The sequence below is a fragment of the Amphiura filiformis genome, chromosome 1 (assembly GCF_039555335.1).
Source record: "Amphiura filiformis chromosome 1, Afil_fr2py, whole genome shotgun sequence".
NCBI classification, from domain to species: domain Eukaryota; kingdom Metazoa; phylum Echinodermata; class Ophiuroidea; order Amphilepidida; family Amphiuridae; genus Amphiura; species Amphiura filiformis.
In genome coordinates, this window is record NC_092628.1 from 19,575,232 (window position 1) to 19,597,216 (window position 21,985).

Consider the following 21,985-nt stretch of genomic DNA (forward strand, 5'->3'; position numbering starts at 1 on the left):
AAAGCAGAAGCATAAATGTGTCATTTCCGCCTTATCTGGGGTTCATGTCCCTTATATGGGGTTTAAACTGCCTTATCTTGGGTTTACATCCCTTATCTAGGGATAAGGCGCCTTACCTGTGGTTTAGACGGCCTTATCCTGGGTTTACGTTCCTTACCTGTGGCTAAGATGCCTTAAACTTAGCATATCGCAGTCTAAACCCAGATAAGGCATCTAAACCCCAGATAATGCGCCGTACCCCCAGATAAGGGACGTAGACCACCGATAAAGCAGTCTAACCCCAAATAAGGCGCTTTAACCCTAAATGAGGAACATAAACCTAAGATAAGGCATCTAAACCCCACATAAGGTGCCCAAACTCTAGATACGGGTCGTTAACCCCAGATAAGGGTCGTAAACCTCAGATAAGACATCTAAACCCAAGATAAGGCGCCTTAACCCCAGATAAGAGACGTAAACTCAGATATGACAGTTTAAACCCCGATAAGGCGCCGTAACCCCAGATAAGGGACGTACACCTCAGATAAACCAGTCCCAACCCCAAATAAAGCGCCTTAACCATAAATAAGGAACATAAACCTAATATAAGAGAAGTAAACCCCAGACGGCGCCTTATCTGGGGTTTAGACTGCCATATCTGAGTTTACGTCTCTTATCTGGGGTTAAGGCGCCTTATCTTGGGTTTAGATGCCTTATCTGAGGTTTACGACCTTTATCTGGGGTTAACAACCCTTATCTAGTGTTAAGGCACCTTATGTGGGGTTTAGATGCCTTTTCTGGGGTTTATGTTCCTTATTTAGAGTTAAGGCGCCTTATTTGGAGTTTAGACTGCTTTATCTGGGGTCTCGTCGCTTATCTGGGGTTACAGCGCATCATCTGGGGTTTATATGCCTTATCTGGGGGTAGACTGCGATATGCTAAGATTAAGGCATCTTAGCCACAGGTAAGGAACGTAAACCCAGGATAAGGCCGTCTAAACCACAGATAAGGCGCCTTATCCCTAGATAAGGGATGTAAACCCAAGATAAGGCAGTTGAAACCCCATATAAGAGACATGAACCCCAGATAAGGCAGAAATGACACACTTATGCTTCTGCTCTCATTCAAAAATCACATTTACGCTCTACCAAATGGGGCCATCTTGGATTTCTGGGCAAAATTATTTTGTAACGCCAAATTAATGTCAGATTCGGATTTCTTGGGGTCGACTTATCGGAAAAAGTGTCTTTGTACACGATTTTAGGTAATCTGGTTCAAAATTATTTTTTCAAGATGATACCAAGTGCCACCATCTTGGATTTCTGGGTAAATATGAGTTCGTAATGTCAAAGTAATGTCAAATTTGAAATCCTTGTGGTCGACTATCCAAAAAGTGTCTTTGTACACAATTTAAGGTCCTCTTGTTCAAAACTAATTTTTCAAGATGGTGCCGCCACCATCTTGGATTTCTGGTGAAAATAATGCCGTAATGTCAAACTAATGTCAGAATCGGAATCCTTGTACTCGACATATCCGAAAAAGTGTCTTTGTGCATGATTATAGGTGCTCTGGTTCAAAACTTAAATTTTCAAAATGGTGGTGGCCGCCATTTTGATTTTAACCTCTAGCGAAAAATGCCGGGATTTTCGCGAGGGACATGGTGGCTATTTTTTTCTAAATGGTCCATAGAAGTCGAATCAATCGTCAAACCTTACTAGCCAGAGAGTGGTCACCAAAGTGAACTTTTTCCCCTAACTACAATGTCTGGAAATGAAGGGTGTTCAATTACCCCAGGATTAGATGTAACATAATGAAGTCTACGACTTACATGTTCTAATATTAAAACCATGATAATGAATAAATTTATAATTTTTCCCTGTCCAAATCAAAATTGAACAAAACTCATGAAAGCAAAAGTTAGTCTTTACCATCTCTCCAAAAGACACCACTGTCAATTAAACATAAGGGATTTCCATGTCTGGAATACAGACAGTTAAACGGATGGTGGCAGGTGCACGATATCTCATGTCTCTATAATCAAGAGCCAATCTAAATGCTCAATTGGCTAACTTGTCAGACTCTCCATTCTTCAACTTCACAAACTCTCAAATATTAAAGAAGCATCAATATCCACACATTTCTACTTAAAATTGATCAGATAAACAGTATTCTCAACTGCCCTTGTGATCAACAGACTTCTCAACTACCCTTATGATCAACAGACTTCTCAACTACCCTTGTTGATCAGACTTCTCAACTACAATTGTGATGAACAGACTTCTAAACTATCCTTGTGATCAACAGACTTTTTAACTACCCTTGTGATCAACAGACTTCTCAATTACCCTTGTTGATGAACAGACTTCTCAACTACAATTGTGATGAACAGACTTCTCAACTATATACCCTTGTGACAACAGATTTGTTAACTACCCTTGTGATGAACAGACTTCTCAACTACCCTTGTTGATGAACAGACTTCTCAACTACAATGGTGATTAACAGACTTCTCTTCTTACTATTTGGTAATGACTGGTCAACTACTACAGAAGCTAAGTAAATTTTAATACATCAAGTGCAAACCCTGTTAGCCCACTGGCAATGCTCACTGTGGGTCTGGGTCGAACAGGGCCAACAGACCCCAAGATTATCCTTGAAAGTGGACAAGCAGAGGATCCAAAGAAATTACCTTTTGGATGACAATGGCAGTGTCACAGCATTACTTTTTTTTTTAATGCTTAGCACAATTTCCTAAATAGGACTAAACCAGGATGTCACTACATTATACCCATTTTGTTTTTCTACCTATGGGCCAGGCCCTCACTCAAATGAGTTTAAAATTATTTTACTCACATCCCAACTTAAGCCATGTAAAAAATAATTGAGCAAATAAATAACTTTTAGCTTCCAAAATATGGTCAAAGCAAGAACATTTGAACATCCTTCAAGATGAAACCATGTATAGATGAGCTCACTGCAACCACAATCTGGAATTCAACACCATTGACAACCACACAAGGTTCATTGTTCTCTCTAGTGAGATCATTTCAATTCCTATTTACACATCTTTTACCTTCTTAGGTGCCCAGCAAAGTGCATGTGGCCAAAATTTGCATGTCTATGTTTGAATGCCACATTAAAAACAAGTACAAACAGGCAAAATCATGCTTTGTTTTAATTTGGTGGTTCTTTAAGTGAGTTAAGTTTGGAAAGAAACTAATATTCAGCAACTTAACTGCCCAGCTTAACTGTTTCATTGCCTACTGAGCAGAACACATTACAGATGCCAAGTAGTGTATCACTCATTCATGGTTGAATTCTTGGCTGCTGAACTACGGATGTTGAACTATGGATGTCATTTTGAGTTGCAGGAAATGCCATGAAATAATTCTAGTTCATGTGTATTATTATTTTGGAGTGAAGAATATGAAACTTATATGCGACACAGTGGGCTACTCCAGTTGAAATCATATGCCCCCTAAGATTGATGTTGTGGGATGCATCAACTGGTACCCCACAATAAACCTAGTTACTCAAAAGTCTCAAACAACTAAAGGTCATCCTCTGATGTGATGCAGTAACCTGCTTAATGGGAGTAAAGTATCCAGATCAGTTCCAGATGGATTTCAAATGGAAAAGACCAATCTGATCTAATATCATCATAAAATTGCACAGCAACCCAATTTTTACTTTTTGCTAAAATCCATAAATTCTTATCATACTTCATTGCAAAGTAATAGGAGCTGTTACAACACCAATTTCCTTATGTATTTGATAGTTTTTTGCTCTACATATTTGCCTGTGTCTCTCAATATTACATAATTCCTTTGGCTGGTTTGGATCAAATCACACCACAGTCATATTTCATTCATGCACATAACAGTTCACAGAAGATTTTATCACAAAATGCTCAGTTACACTGCATTTCAACTGTCATCTAATGACAACCCTTCTTAAAGTTTTGAAGAATCCCAATTTGGTGTTATGAATATGAATTGACAATTCTGCAGGTCCTGTCACAATTCTTTTACATGGGTTAACATACTTCTGACTGACAAAATATGTGTCTAGATGCAGTTTTCGTACATGGAACCAATGGCTTAACCGGGCTTAACATCCTCTCCTAAGGACAGAATACTCTTGTGGGTTCACTTGGGATATTATTTATATGCTTGCTCACCACAAATGTAAAAGTGGTCAAATTTTGACTCACTGGCGTCGATGACTTCTTCAGGAAAAGAGGTACTTTTTAAGGTTTAGGGTTGGAATTTCAACCAGTCTTCAACGTTAAGGGTCACTTATTCGCAGAGTATTTGTCCATGTGTCATCTGATTTCCCGGTCTGAATTATCTATTAGTTTCTAAAAAAAGTAATAAACCAAAACAAAGAAAATGCAGTTCTACCGGATTTCTCTTTATTAGTACTCAAAATTGTCATTTAGTACACTACACATTACACCATTTAGGGGTCTGTTTTAATGTGTTGCGCATTTAGGGAGTAAAATTTCTAATATCTTACCCCAATCAGGGGTGAAATTTGCTACCTCTGAATACACCATTTAGGGTTGAATTTTGAGATGCTGTGACAAGCATGGGTACCACTTTAGTATGCGAGTGAAGCCACAGGAGGAGAGTACTCTCAATTACCCCATCCTAAAAGCACAATGTGGGAACATATACTCTTAAATTTACACAATCCTGAATCTATAATCCTATTTTTAAATGATTATACTTAAATATTGTTTTTGGGGGGAGGGCAAGAACTTTTCAATCACTTCCTATAAAGAACGCTATATTTTACACTATCAGTCAGCTAGCCAGTTCATTAACCGTTGTATATGATGTTCCATTGATTTTGGCCAAGTTTGCTACAGCTGCATCCAACACAAGCCCCTCTTTACCCTGCCATGATCATGATGATGTCTTCTTTAAATTCAATTTCCTGATATCAGCCTCATTTGACCTTCCCTGATCAGATAGTTTCTCTAGCATTTCTGAAATTTGGCATTTACTATCACACAACAGGTGTACTCTATGATGCCTAATAAATATCTCCTTTAATTGTCCAGTTCTCCAGAAAATGCATTTATTCTTACAGGTGCTTCATACTCATCTATGCATTCTATCATGTAATCAGAAGGCATCATTCAAGCAATCAATCAAGTGTTATATTCAGTCAAGCAAGCATGCAACCATTCATCAACATAGTTAATACTAATATTAACTCTACTCAGAAAATATTTAATAAAAAAATCATCTATATCTTAACATTTCTTTTCCCAAGTTTGAAATCTACATGCAAAATACATTGCAATGAGCACACACATCCCTAGTTTATGATTCATAAAAAGACAAATGTACAATGCTACTTAGTAATTCACTAGGGTGAAATGTGTGGGTTTTTTTTGGCCCTATAATATCTCACATGTGTCACGATCAAGGGAAATGAGTCAGATGTCGCTAATATTGACAAAGTGTTAAAATTCTTTTGTTTTATATTGTTTTTAACAATGGATAAATTAATGTAACTTCGCAAGGAAAGGTTGCATCAACATAGGGTTTTCAGTTTCAGAGAGCTCTAAATGTCCTCTTTAAAAACCTATGTAAAACTCATTTTTGACCAGGGTCGACATGTGACTCATTCCCCTTGATCATGTCACATATATGATAGACATGATGTTTTCGCAGATGGGAAACAACAAAACAAAAAACCTGATCGACCGACCATCTCCATAAGTCAGTCCAACGGTAAAACCGGGTTGTTTTTTTCATCGCCTAACTTGTGCATTTTAATTTAGTTGATTTGATTGCTTTAATTCTATGCTCACTCTCTTGATCGCTCACTCTCTCTCTAACAATAATCCTCTCTCAGACTCTCTGCTTTGCATTATTTTGTTTTCTTTCTCCATCCACTCTTCCTTTTTCTTCCTCTCCCTCTCTCTCCCTTTCTCGCTTTCTCTCATTTCACTCATGCAAATGTATTTTACCACTTAGTCACTCAAACGGCAATAAAAGAAATAGATTGTGACAGTATTCTACTTCCACTAAACTGCTTATTTGCGGCTTTTTCATACTTCATTTCTTTTAATCAACATTAATGTAATAAACAAGTGAACAAGGTGCTATAAATGAAAAGTGACAGGGCTGACATCCATTTTCTTTAAAGGTCATTGTTTGATTGGAAAAATCACAGAAATACCGGCCATGTTCAGAGAACAAGTTACAATGTCAAGGGGGGGAGAACACAAAAAAAACAAAAACATACAAACAAAACCAAAAAATAAAAAAAACGACAACAATAACAAATACAACCATCCATTTCCAGTTGGGAGATGAAATAGAGGGACAAAATGGATCAATACAATTATGATCACATGGACACATTTGATGCTAAGAAGATGAAAAACATGACTGTGGTGTTAATAACCCTGTTTTACCAGGACTGGTAGCGCAGAATTTTGATCAAAATGTCATATTACTTGTCCAATAAAGCAGTACTCACTGTGTAAATGTCTGCTTCTGACAGATATATGCCGCTTCTACACTCAATCATCAACAGTGTAGAAAGTATTTCTCAGTGAGAACTGAAAATTGCATTATATTACAAGTTGATTATTTGTTTTCTTCAAAAAGGACTATCAAATTTGCTTTTCCTCCACAAACACAGATTTTAGTAATTATGTATGGATTGTAACAATCTTTTGCCAATGATTTATTTATATTGTGTAGTTTATTTTTGAACGCTCATTTGATACCGCTAAGTAAGCATATTAACAAATAAACAATAACAAACATACAAGAATAAACACTCATATGAAAATGAGCAACAATAAATAAAGCTTTTAAGGGTAGACGAGGTATTGTTGATCCAAGCAGCCAAAAAAAAGCCCCAGTTTTCAGTATCTAAATCGATATATTATTGAAAAATAACACTGATGTTTTGCAAAAGTTCATTCTACAAATCGTATACTTTGAAAACTTGCTTGTGCTCTAAACATGTTTTAAACAGATTAATTGAGTAGAGCAAAGTACACTGATCAATATGCCTTTTGTTTGGAGTCAATCGGACCTACGGTTTTCAAAATATATCAATTTATATTTTCTTTGTATCTTATTGTTTTTATCAATAATCAATCAAGTTAATGAGCTAAAATGACTGGAGAAGCTCATTTACATATATTTTTTGCCAATATTTTGCTAAAATCCATGCATAAATGTTCAGGGTACTTTTATTTTGCATAATTTTGCCCTGAAACTTGGTCAAAGTGTTTCTAATATGTTCTAATGTATTATATAGTGAAGCCGCCCCTAATTTGCATATTTGCATAATTAATTAGCATTTATGCAAATTAGCTCATTAATTATGCAAATATGCAAATTAGAGGGCGGCTTCACTATATAATACATTAGAACATATTAGAAACACTTTGACCAAGTTTCAGGGCAAAAGAATGCAAAATAAAAGTACCCTGAACATTTATGCATTGATTTTTAGCAAAATATTGGCAAAATTATATTTATGAGCCTTTCCAGTCCTTTTAGCTCATTAACTATATTGATTATTGACAAAACAATAGGATACAAAGAAAATATAAATTGATGTATTTTGGAAACCGTATGTCCGATTTGCTAAAACAAAAGGCATATTGATCAGTGTACTTTACCCTACTCAATTAATCTGTTTAAAATATGCTCAAAGCATTTTCTAATTTCTAGAAAATGCATCCAATACCACCTTAAATGAGTTATGTACGTTTTACAAAAGTGTTGTTGGTTTAGCCCTCTTTACAACATAATTTAAGAACCACAGGCCCTACAAGAATATATCTGTGATATTTGAATTCTTCTACACACTCCCTATCTTCTTCTTCTTCCTGTGTAAGTGCAGACTTCAAAAAAGAAGATAATCGCACTGCAGTGTGTTGTGCTCTCCGCATCCAAGATTTTGCAGACAGCAAAGTTCAGTGCAAAATATTTACAGTGATGAGTGTTTTAAAAATACTATAGATGACTTTAAAAATACTATGAAATGATCAATGCAACTTTTGCCAAAGCTCACTACCATTCGCAAGATGCTGTGAACTACCAAATCGCAACAGTTTAAAATAGTTGCTAACCTTACAACTTCTTGAAAGCTTGTATTCAGCTAACATTTTTATTACAGTAAAAACCTTTTAGCATAACACTGGTCCGTGCGACAGACACTCCCTGGCACTAATAAGCTGCACTCCAGTCACCATCCAGGCAGACTCAAAAGCTGCCCTGTACATACGCTATTCTAGAGCGTCACAATCCACGGGATTGAGCCAGTTGTATTTACTACATCCTACCATTTGTGTCAATTCCAAGAAAATACAAACACTTTAAATCTAAGGAAGTCTATAACGAAACATAATTTAATTTTGCTGATGGAACGGAGACAAAAATATGATAAGATGTGGGTTAACGAATACAACATTATTGCTCTATTTACATGAAAGGAAAACATTTAGCAAAATTAAGTCAGGTTAAATGAACATTCCGCCTTCTCCAGCCTGTGAAAAAGCATTAGGGACAATTAATTACTAAGTCAATTTGACAAAACTGGAGCAAATTAAGTTGTCTAAACATCGCATTCTATATGTCTGGACCATCATAGGTGCCAGTTTAAATAAAACAAATAGATTTGTTTTCATGATGATATATTTATATGACACAAATGCATTAACAATTTAATCAAGATGATGTATGTTAGCAATGGGGATTGGGGACATACATTGGGGATTATTTATAATGATTTTTAAATTAAGAAGAAATGGGAGTAAATATTAAAAAGTTGTATTTTATCAATTTCAAGTGAAAGGATACATTTCAGTGTTGATTATTTAGAATGATTTTTGAATTAAGAAGAAATGGGAGTAAATATTAAAAAAATTGTATTTTATCAATTTCAAGTGAAAGGATGCATTTTAGTGTTGATTAGTAGCAAAAAATCTCTAATTCGGGTGTGGACAAATGCATGTCTCCCTATAAGTATCTGTTTGATTGTATGTGTCAAAGGGGAGATCTGCAAACCTTGAATGATTAGCAGGTGGAATCCATGTTTAGGAATGAGCCCCCTGAAAGCATCTGGGTTCTTAGGCTTTCTCAGTGACCAAGGACTAGGAGCCTTTCTTTTTGGGTTGCTGTTAGCCTGAGTTCTGGGATCTTTAGTAATATATTTTTCAAGTGTTGCAAATTATAAGGTCCACCTGGAGCCCAAAATTTGATACCAAGAACTTAACCATGCAGAATTTGTTTCCACAAACCCTAAATAATCCTAGAATATCCCATATACTTTCCATTTGTATAGATTTTGATCCCATGTGGACCTCATAATTTCAAAACTACAGGAAACCAGTAAACCCTGGTAGGAAGGAAGATAGATTTCTTAGGTAGGAAGAAAGATATAAAGAAACTTATAATTTTTCACAAGGTCATATCTTAAAATCCTCTCCATAAAAATGAACAAAAATTGCACACAGGATTACTTCAATACTCTACTCTAAAGACTGGTCAGTAACCAAACAGTTGTCCAGCTGACACAACAGCAAAATACATTGACACAAAACAGCTTCCGGGACCACATTCACAGGCGAATAATTGGAACCCAGCAAAAATCTGTTGGGCTGTGAATGTGGTCCAGGAAGGTGTTCCATGTCAGTGCATTTTGCTGTTGTGTCAGTTGGACAACTGCTTGCTTACTGACATGTGTTTAAAGTAGAGTATTGAAGTAATCCTGTGTGTAATTTTTGTAGACAGGATTTTAAGATATGACCTTGTGAAAAATGATAAGTTTCTTTTTGAAGCCAGTTTATATTACGCTGCTCTTCAAAATTACACTGTTATTACTCCTCCAGTCTAATTTACGTCATCTATAAAATTATTAACTAGAGCACCACAATCTCTTGTCAGCAAACAGGTTGTGCATACAACTTCCTTTCGCCTCCCTGCTCCCATATGTGACACTCTCCTCCCTGCTCCCATTATGACACTGCTTAGAGCGTTAAGAATTCAAACACCATAACACAGTACACAATTTTCATAAACTGAAAACTGTTGATAAAATCAGAAATTGTGCCTCTTGAATTCCATCTACAAGGTTGTAATCAATCATGAACTAAAAGCATCATGCATTGATGAGCAAACATCACAAAACTCACAGAGACAAAATGAAGCTCTTAAAGGTACTATCGATGATTTGCTAGTTCAGAATCATAAAAAAATTGTTTTTGAATTTTGTAAAGTAGTATAGGTGTGCTAGAATTCTATGCAATTGATACTTAAAGTGACCTTATCAGGATATCATATGACATTTTAAATAGCCAATGTTGGAGGTTGCTGTCTGTACAGGCACATACAATTGAATGGGGTTTCACATTATTTCAGCTCTCTCCTTTCATCATTGTTGTTACTTTTATTTTCATAAGAAAATTCTGAGAATGTTATAGATGTATCTAGTGTAAACTTATGAAGTACATAACTCCACCTAAAAAGATGCTCTAAGCTATTCCTGTAAAATTTAAATATATGTTACAGGGATACACTGATGATGATATGCCTATCATCACCTACATTCCTGGTGGAAATTAGTTGCCACACCAGCACATGCACGCAATTGCCAGAGCTAAGCATGTGATAGTTCTGCATTATCTTTGTATAATAAACTGGCCTCAAAAAGAAACTTATAATTTTTCACAAGGTCATATCTTAAAATCCTCTCCATAAAAATGAACAAAAATTGCACACAGGATTACTTCAATACTCTCGCTAAACACGGTCAGTAACCAAACAGTTGTCCAACTGACACAACAGCAAAATGCACTGACATGCAACACCTTCCTGGGCCATATTCACAGCGCAACAGATTTCTTTGGCTGGATTCCAATTATTCGCCTGTGAATGTGATCCCGGAAGCTGTTCCGTGTCAGTGCATTTTACTGTTGTGTCAGTTGGGCAACTGCTTGATTACTATAATTTGGAGTTTTCATATTACAAAACCAAACTTTTGAACACTGACCTGACAGTTTCGTATGTCTTGGACGACATACTTCCTCAGAGTGATTGGTATCCCATCATCCTCTTAGCTGCTGGTAACACAGCTCCATCCCCAGGGGCGTGGTCTTGAGGAGAGGGTCATACACATGACTGAGATGATAGGCCCCCTCGTCTCTGTTCATGACGGTAGGACCTCTCTTGCGAATCCATATTGATTCTCTGATGAAGAGAGTACTCGCATCACACTCCTTCTGTAACACTTTTGTATCGTCCCAGTTTATTACATGGTTCTGTTGAATAGCATGATCTGCTATGGCTGACTTGCTTTGTTCTGTGACCGACTCTTTTCTGGTCTGGCGCGTAAAGAAGTAATTATGGACAAAACACCGTGAAAATCGTGCGTGACTTAGAAGGTGTAGGGAAAAAGATCGCCCGTCACACAAACCACCTCGTATTCACACTCCGCTGTAAAGAATTGCGTATCACACCACGGAGCCTCAGATTGAAATGTCCGATCAAGACGAACCGAGCCAGAGAAATAATAGAAAAAGCACAACATCAGCTTCTCCGGGAACGGATCCGAGTAACCAACAACCGGATTAATGATTTTAAACAGCAGAAATCGCGTCTAGAAAATGACATTTCTTCCCGGGTTACCGACGACATCAAAAATCAGGTGACTGATCATGTGACCCGGAAAACTGAGAATGAATTTCAGAAAACAAAATGGCGTCATACACAAAAGTTGGATCGGCTGATAGAGAAATCTCGCTCCCGATAAATAATCGTAGGAATACAGCAGAAAACCCGGAGCTAGGAGGAGAACAACTAAAAAATGGGTCGTCAATCTGTCCAAATATAAGCTTACTCAACCGCAAAAAGTCCGTACTCGCCAAGGGGCTGAATTTTGCACCCTCGCCGCTGTGTTACCACATGAGGAATACATCGTCATGACGGAGCTAGCATGTAGAAAACTACCCAGCAGCGAAGCAGCTGTACTGAGATCGGAGATGGCAGGTGTTCTACGCAGTGCAAAAATACCCAAACAGAACATCACTAAAGAGGAAAGACAGGTGATTCATGAGCTTCGTAAAGAGAAGTCCATCATAGTGCTCCCGGCTGACAAAGGCAAAGCTATGCAGGCTGATGAGTATGATCAAAAATTACAAGGCATGCTTAGCGATGAAAAGACTTACGAACTACTTGATCGTGATCCCACCCCACGCTACAAACGTCAACTTGTAAGCATTTTAAGTAGGTTAAAGAAAGAAGAGAAGATCACCAAATCGCAGTATGACCATCTGTTTCCGACAGCAGAAAATGTGCCAAGAATCTACGGAACACCCAAGATCCACAAGGAAGGCAACAAAGTGAGACCTATAGTGGATTACACTGGTTCGATCAGCTACAACACATCCAGAGCGCTAGCAGACATCCTAGCCCCCCTTGTTGGACAGACGGAACACCATGTAAAGAACTCCAAACAGCTTGCCGAAGATTTAGCTCAGGTGTACATAGAGGAGGGGGAGATTTTTAATTCTCACGACGTTGTGTCGCTCTTCACCAATACGCCAGTGGATAAATCGCTCGAGGTCATCAAACAACGACTGCAGAAAGACAAGTCTCTTAAACAAAGAACTCTGCTCTCAGTTGAAGATGTTATGGAACTCCTTGCTTTTGTGCTTACCACAACATACTTCTCGTTTAGGGGCAAGATATACAGACAATTATTTGGTGCAGCCATGGGCAGCCCTGTGTCTCCAATCACAGCCAATCTGTATATGGAATTCTTAGAAGAGCAAGCCATCGCTACAGCCCCCATAGAGTGTAAGCCTAGGCTGTGGAAGAGGTATGTCGACGACATCCTTGAAATAGTGAAAGACAATCAAGTTGACAACCTCACAGACCATCTCAATAACACTGATCCAACAGACAGTATAAAGTTCACCTACGAGAAGGAAGAGCAGGGTCGCATCCCGTTTTTAGACACACTCATCGTCAGAAAAGAGGATGGCTCAGTCAAATTACTGGTTTACCGTAAGGCGACCCACACGGACCAGTATCTCAACTTTAGCTCCCACCACCCCATATATCACAAGCTGTGGGTAGTTCGCACATTACTTGATAGAATGGACAAGATCGTCACAGAACCAGAAGACAGGCAAAAAGAGGAAGACAACATCAAGAAGGCATTGAAGATGTGCGGCTACCCAGAGTGGACTGTTCAATCTGTCAAAAAGAAGATCAGAGACAAACCTGCTAAATCCTCCAAAACTTAAACCAAAGACCCGTCGCAACAAACCAAGGGTTTGGTAGTTATACCATACGTGGAAGGTGTGGCTGAGAGAGCCAATCGGGTGTTTAGGAAGCATAACATTGCCACCGCCATGAAGCCGAACACCTCATTGAGGAAGCTGTTGGTGCACCAAGGACAAAATAGATTCGCTTGATAAAACGGACTGTATCTATGAAATACCTTGCCAAAACTGTGACAGCACCTACGTGGGAGAAACCGGCCGAAAATTAAACACCGGCTGAAGGAACATCAGAAAGAAACAGAAAAATTGGAAAGGAGCAAAAAGAACTTTCTGGCGCCCAGACCAGAAAAGAGTCGGTCACAGAACAAAGCAAGTCAGCCATAGCAGATCATGCTATTCAACAGAACCATGTAATAAACTGGGACGATACAAAAGTGTTACAGAAGGAGTGTGATGCGAGTACTCGCTTCATCAGAGAATCAATATGGATTTGCAAGAGAGGTCCTACCGTCATGAACAGAGACGAGGGGGCCTATCATCTCAGTCATGTGTATGACCCTCTCCTCAAGACCACGCCCCCTGGGGATGGAGCTGTGTTACCAGCAGCTAAGAGGATGATGGGATACCAATCACTCTGAGGAAGTATGTCGTCCAAGACATACGAAACTGTCAGGTCAGTGTTCAAAAGTTTGGTTTTGTAATATGAAAACTCCAAATTATAATTATCTACAAACCTGATGAATCTCTTCACATGCTTGATTACTGGCATGTGTTTAGAGTCGAGTATTGAAGTAATCCTGTGTGTAATTTTTGTTCATGTACAGGCAAATAATTGGAACCCAGCCAAAGAAATCTGTTGCGCTGTGAATGTGGTCCAGGAAGGTGTTGCATGTCAGTGTATTTTGCTGTTGTGTCAGTTGGACAACTGTTTGGTTACTGACCAGTGTTTAGAGTCGAGTATTGAAGTAATCCTGTGTGCAATTTTTGTTCATTTTTATGGTGAGGATTTTAAGATACGACCTTGTGAAAAATTATAAGTTTCTTTTTGAGGCCAGTTTAGTTGCAAATGCATATTCAGCTTACGCTCTCCCCTTTCCCACCCCCATTTTTCAAAATTGGGAGACTGTACTGTAGAAATGATGACAATGTTGTCCAAAACAACATTGCAATAGGAGAGTGGGGAAGGAAGGATGTTGCTTTGGTGATATAATATATGACCTTGTGAACAATTTTAAGTTTTTTTTTTGGCTTAGTGTATATAGAATACTTTGTGACTGAAAAGTAGGTTAACACATCAATACATTTAGGATTGCACCTTCCAAACAAGGGATCTTTCAGCCCTAAAATGTTTAAAATGTTCACATGACCAATGAGAAAAATATGGTCTTTCCACTGACACAAAAAAATCTCAAATTTGATAATGCAGAAAATGTTGGAATGAGGTTGCTGATTGGACCATGCTCCTTAAAAATATTCAGGAGGTTGGGTTCAACATTTCTCAGTACCCTAAGTTAATAGGATAAACATCTTTCCCACCTCCAGGAAAAGATCAATTAATGTAAAATTCTCTGAATGTTTGCACAAAATCGTTCACTTTCACGCAGACATGTTTTGCTCTCTTCTAGAAACCTTAGGGTAAACAAGCTTACAGATAAATAAATATATAAATATTTTTGCAACTGATCAAAATGGTATGTTTGAAGAGCATTCACCTGCTAAGTCTAAAATAACGTTGGCTGAAATCACAGCATTTAGCCCGCCTCATCTCAAAAAATATTGCAATGCAATACCTCACATGTGACATGATCTCATACATTGACGCATATTCTCATTTTCAGGGTCTATGACTGAAGCCTATGTCAGCCATTTTGCGTTTGAAACAATACAGCAAAAGTAAGGAGCATAAAAACAATAGGAAGATAAAAAAGCATACCAAAAGTTCACAAACAAGCACAGTGAAGTATGCAAGTTTATTTATGGAGAATATTTGTATTACTTTTCTTCAGACGATCATTTATAACATACTAAATAATTTAAACTTGAAATATTACCATTTAAAAATGAACTTCAATATGGGTGATTTAGCCAGCTACCATACTGGACACAACTGATATCTGCTTTTTTGAAATGAATCTATCACATTCAATTAAAATTGGAGTCTATTATGTGGGCACTAGCTTTATGGGCAGTGTACTTAACCATATTTACCAAACATTTATCTAAAAACTTTTCTTCCCAAATTTTTTCTCCACAATACATGCCCTTATACTAATGACATTGCACTACAAATTGCACCTCCTCAAGTTACAGCTCACACAGACTGTTTGCATTAATTTTCATCTATGCAGATGTCATAGACTCTAACAACCTGCACCTATTCAAACACGGATGCATCCAAAGGACACCCCCACAGCTTTATTTTTGTCTTCCACCCTGAAGCTGCTCTCAAACATTAGTAAACAAGTCGATATTCAACAATGATGTCAATATGCAACTAATGTCATTCGTCTGGGCAAGTACTCGTATTCTTTCTTCAAGTTCAAGCACTTGGATAAATTCTAGAATTCATTGAATTCAGTGAACATAGATACTAAGATTTCCTCATAAAATTTTTTGAAAAATCATCATGCATGCATATATTTTAGTTACTACTCAGTATGCTCATAAAGCATTAATATTGAAATCAATTATCCCCTAACCCAAGTTCTTAGGATGAAGCGGAGTTGAAACAGTGGCATAGCTAGCACATTTATTAGAGAGGGCAAGCCTGGGAGGAGCAATAATTCTCAAGACATCTGTACAGAAACAGGTTACACTGCCAATTTATAAATTTGTAGTTTGAAAACAGAATGACAACCTTAACTATGCACACTAAACAAAAGTATACTGCTGATCTGTGTTTACTAGAGGCTGTGTGTCGCAATTTTGGCCCAGTAAAAGTTAGATTTGGTGCACACAGATTTGCCATCATGTATTACAATGAGTCAATTTGAGGGATTACTGAGACAAACTTGGCCCAATTTTGGGGGAAAATGCTCTCTTTGGTGCACCCAATTTCCAAAGAGAGAATAAACATTGCTGCTGGTGCTGTTACTCCTACTCCACTACAACTATACCCACTCCAACTACAGTCTTCTATACTTTATTACTCCTATGCCACATTCTGCGTGTTTACACTGAGCACTCTGTATTTTTACCCGGTATTACCTGGTAACCCACAATCCGATTCAGGCAACAACCTTAACCAGCATGTTTCTACTGATGCTTAAAATAAGGGTTGTGGTGTGTACCGGAAGTACTGAAAATATTTTCCTGACCCCAAGCTGCTTTTAAGGTCAGGATGTGATACATAAAATGTACATAAAAGAAGTTCAACACCCAGCAACCGTTAACCGTTAGTGTTTCCACTGACCGAAATACCGGGTGCCACACCACATGGTCTACCTCATGAGGTGGATCATGGTTGCCGGGTGTCCACACCGCATCACTCTGAACCGATCTGTTTCCACTGAGCACATTAACCGGTAACACTCTAAACTAAAACACATTACCCGCCAACCGTTCCCCAGTAGAAACACGCAGATAGTTCACGATAAAGCTGTATCATATAAACAGTGGCAAGCAAGGAGAGTAATGAAGGAAAAAGGGGCCACAGGATATCAAATACCCAATTCCAGAAATACCATTGACTTCATCCGATTGTTGTTGTCACATTTCTATTGTATTATCTTCAATACTATTCCTCATATCATTTCAAAATGGCTAGCTATTTAACCCTAAAAGCCCCAAGTGCTCTTTGGCAAATGGAATGAAAAGAAGGAAGAAATAAAGAGAGAAGATGAACAAAGAGGTTGTTTGTTTTGGTCAGGTTTCAAACAAGAGACACCTCACAGGTGTTTTTCTGGCCTGGCCAACAAAACTGTGCGTATATATCACTTAAGTTGATTACATCATCACATCATGTGCTATGCATGCATGCAGAGCGGATATATCACATAGGTTTTTGTAGTGTTTGGTATGGTTAGGGTTAATATGGATTCTGAAAGGTTTGCTCACACAAATGGCCTTGACACTGACTCTTTTCAATCAGGACTCTAATGCAAGGATTGACAACTCTTGTTCCAGAGTGTTATGTTTCTGCCTTGAGCACCAATTCAGACAAACATAAAAATAAAACTAACAAATTACCAATCATCGGACACACTAGACAAACAAATTCCACCATGCTCTTGTGTACTCTTATCACAGTACTCAGACACATCTCAACATTGTGTCTCAACTATCCATCACAGAGTGCAACTTACCCTCTTCATGCCCAATCCTTGCTCATGCATATAGCCTAGGTTGAACATAGCCTGGGCATTGTGCTGTTGTTCGAATGCCATTCGGTAATGCAATGCTGCAGTCTCGTAGTCAACTACTGTGCCATAACCATAGTAATGGTAGTCACCTAATTTGACTCGGGCATTGGTGTATCCTAAACAAAAGAAGAAAAAAAAGCATTCAAAGTTATTAATCTTGTGATTTGATTATTGCTAATGTCATTATACATATAATTATTACAGATTAAAGACAATAAAATCCCTGTCTCTCTCTCTCTCTCTGTGTCAGGTGGCGCTACACTGTGCGGCGCTACACTGTGCAGCGCGACACTGTGTAGCGCTACTGTGGTCTTCACAAGAGTACACCATCTCACTTGATCTGATGCCAAGTGCATAACTTGCACCTTGCATCCTTGGTTAGAAACCAGCTTCCCATCATTGGTCCAAGATATTGGTGGATGTCCCCTTCTTCCATAGCCCCTTGCAAAATTTGTTTTTCTACACCATGTTTACTGACAATATGGCCAAAGTACTTCAGCTTTCTCTCCATTATGCTGTTTCTGATGGTTAGACTTGTACCAATCTTGTCGAAGATCCAGGAATTTGTTCTCTTGTTGTGCTGTCACCGATGTTGTTAATCATTGAACCCAGGTATTCAAATCTATCATAAAAACTCATCACTTTTCCGCTCTCTGTCTACAACATTATTTTTGTCTTCTCTATGTTCAGGAGAAGGCTTTTTTCTTTGCTGGCCTCTTTGATGCACTTCAAAAGATCAATCATCTCTACTCTGCTGCTATACAGCGGTCAAATTAGCTCAATCAGAGGGGCATTCGACTCTGAAGTACTGTATTGGTGTGTAGCGGTATAAGTTCGAGCCCGGCCACAGTCCCTGTTTGTTCTCGTGATATAATTGACGTAACTTGAAATTCCCCCGAGCAAGGAACTAACTGCTTGTTGTCCCAGTTATCTGTATGAGAACTTGGGGAACTGTTCCTGGCTGTGATAGTTTATTGCGGCTGTATAGGGTGTGCACTTCCTAACTGCAAGTCCTTTAATGTTGCTAAATGGGTCAGAGCGGCCAGGAAATTCCTGTAAAGTGAGCTGAGGCTAAAATTACCTGTGTACGATTTAGCAAAATGTGTAATACTCGCACATACCTGTGTGGGAGGAGGTGCCCACACTGCCCATGTGGGTGTCAACAGGACAATATTAAAGATTAAGAATGGACAACCTTTAGAAGTGCCAGTTCAGAGGTTCTTGAGATGGGCTTTTGATGTTGAAAATAACTTTAGTGTACAAACCCACGAAGAGTTGGTTCTTCCACACTTTGATTCCATGATTGATCCAATAATATACATGTATTCATACCAGTACAAACACACTTTTATATACAACGGGATATGGAAGTTTGGTTTCGGAATATTTGCCTTAAGTGATATTAGGAATCACATCAAACAAACTGTCTACCATCTTTACTAATAAAATAATAAGCGGGCTGTATCTGTCTATCTGTCTATCTATCTGTCTGTCCGGCTATGCGTTTCGCCGCGCTTCGACGCATCGCGCTGAAATTTCGGATATAGATAGGTATTGGGAAAAGCATGTTGGCCATGTGGTTTTGAAGGTCATCGGAGGTCAAGGTCAAAGGTCAAAATTTCACACTTTGTCCGATCGGGCTCAAACTTGGTGGGTGGAATCCTTGATACGAGAAGAATATTAAAATCGAGGTCAACCGAGGTCAAAGGTCATTACGGGGGGTCAAATTTCAAACTTTGTCCGATCGGGCTCAAACTTGGTGGGTCGCAACCTTCGTATGAGGGAGCATGAAAAACATTATATGGAGGTCATCCGAGGTCAAAGGTCAAAGGTCATGGATTTCAAACTTTGTCCTATTGGGTTCAAACTTGGTGGGTGCAATCCTTCATACGAGGGCAATATATGCGCAAAACAAAATTGAGGTCAACCGAGGTCAAAGGTCATGTAGGGGCTACATTTAACTTTGCCCTATTGGGCTTACACTTGATAGGTGGAATCCTTCGTATGACTGAGAGAAAAATAAAAAAAATTGCACCGAGGTCATCCAAGTTCAAAGGTCATCTGGGGTCAAACAGTGCTCTCACAGCATCTGGGCTCTCATAGCCGCAGGTGCACTAGTATTATAGGAAGCTGCAACCTAAATCCCCCTTCCCCCACCATGTAAATGTAATCAATGTTGGATATAACTCATGGCAGTGCTAAAATTTGGCATGTTCAAAGTGGGAGGGCAGTGAATCATATTAACGGCTGATAAAAGTAAGACAGCAGTTCAGAGCTACGACCTATTACTGTGCCTATGTCTGACACACAAAGTGTTAAACCCAGCCATGGTAAACTCATCATGCTCTAACATAAGTTACTCTAGCAATCTGTCAAAGTGACACCCTCTTGACAACTCAGGCCGACAGCTCTACCATTAGCTATATTCATGATAATTGAAAACAAGACGGAATCAGAGACATAATATATCAGGAAACGTGTTCCATTGGTATGAAAATTCCCATTTGTCTCTGACAGGGCTGACTAGCATATGTGGATATCATCTATAAGTGCATTAATGCACACATTCATTCCTATGCACACAACGAAATCTGCAATGGTAATCTCAATAGGTAGGTCATGGGCATTAAGAGTAAATATGTATAACAGTTGCATAAAGAGAAACTTGGGTTCATTATTTGGTCAGTTGGGATCTAATTCATCTAGTTTGATCTGGTATTGTTGACTTTTAACTGTGAGAGTTCTGAATAATTATGAGAAAAGTCCTGCAATGACTGGTTATGCTTTTGCAATGATCTTCCGCACTGCTGCAACCGATTGCGTAAGAAGAACTAGGTCACACCTGCATCATGTGATGCTACACAGTTTTATCAGCGAATGAGGTGCTGATGTGATTCAATTAGTCAATCAGAATGTGATTTCATATTTACGCCATAAACTGCGCCAAATTGGGCACTGCAAAAGGTCTTTGCAAATGGGTGCAGTTATCCAATAACACAACCTCAATATATGCGCTGCACTGAAAAACAGCTTTTGGTTATAATGAAAAGTGGTTATAATGAAGACTTGATTCGGACAATTGAGATAGGCCTATAGTAAGTAGTAAAGTGCTTGGTAATTATGGTACTACAGCTCTCAATAAGTGGGGTTGTCAAGTCTCAGAAATGTGTTAAGTAAAAGTGTCTTAACTTCTTACTTATTCATACATTTTTATTCAAAAAGCCGTATTTCCTGCCTTACTTGGTCAATAATTCCCAAATTAAGGCCGAGTCTCAAGATCAAGAAAAAATCCCACAAAGAACAAGAATAATTATTTGATATTGTTGCTAAAAAGATGGTTATTTTTACACCAAATCTGTATTAATATTTTGTTTATATTTAGATTCTTCAACTCTTTTCCTTTTCAAAAATATTTGAAATGTGTTTGACCCCATATTCGTTTCTATGTTGTGCCTCAAAAAGAAACTAATATACAAGGTTACAGTACTTTTACTCAATGCATTTCTGAAACTTCCCACCACCTGTAAGCTGGGATAAATTACATGCACTACAACATTCAAAGTTTTCTCTAAAAAGCCTAAAAGTTGCGTTGGCATTGTATGATGTTTCCTACCCACTGACACATATTGTAATCTGTATGTTGTTGCAGATGTATTCCATGTTAGCCAATAATCTCAATCACGTCATCATGGTAGTTTAACATCCCCCTTTCACCCATACGATGAAATTCCTCATGCCTCGGAGGGTACACACCATATAAATTGAAAATAACTGCATCATTGCATGTACGACCCGGCCTCCTTTATTTACATGATGTATATTATTATTTATAAGTCTAATTTTCACATTGGTGTTTTTTCCGGGGGATGTTTCGCATGAGTTAAGCCGGAATTAATACAAGTTTATTGCACTAAGAGCGTTTTGTGTAGGCTTTGTCATGCAGGTATTACAGAGACCATTAACTTATTGCAGATATTTATTTCCATACTGTAGGTTTAATTGCCCCAGTTTGGAGAGGATTAAGATACTTCCATTGGGTACTTTTAGTAATTAAACTTCCTTGATCAATTCTTTTAATATTCTCAAACTTAACCAGAACACCAATATTCTCCTGCCCTACATATAACTATTTCCAAATGTGGTATTTCCTTCCGAAGTCCTGTTTCAGTACATCAAAGCTTGATATAGTCTGTCTCCTCTCAAGTTGAGAGTTATGCCATGTTGGATTTAGCAGTGGCAGAATTGCATCGCCCCTGCTAACCCAATGCCGCTGGCGTATGCACATGCGCCAAAGGGAGATTTGTCCATACACTGGTGGCGCACCCACAGCGAAATCCAACATGGCGTAACTCTCAACTTGAGACGAGACACA

General features: G+C 38.4%; 1 protein-coding gene across 1 annotated transcript in view; it reads right to left on the bottom strand.

Moving 5' to 3' along the window:
• LOC140156785 (protein sel-1 homolog 1-like) overlaps positions 1 to 21,985 on the bottom strand; it is a 243,091-nt gene that overhangs the window by 22,307 nt on the left and 198,799 nt on the right. The window contains exon 17 of the mRNA XM_072179767.1: positions 17,557 to 17,729. Coding sequence (XP_072035868.1) covers positions 17,557 to 17,729 — 173 coding nt within the window. The remainder of the gene's footprint in view (positions 1 to 17,556; positions 17,730 to 21,985) is intronic.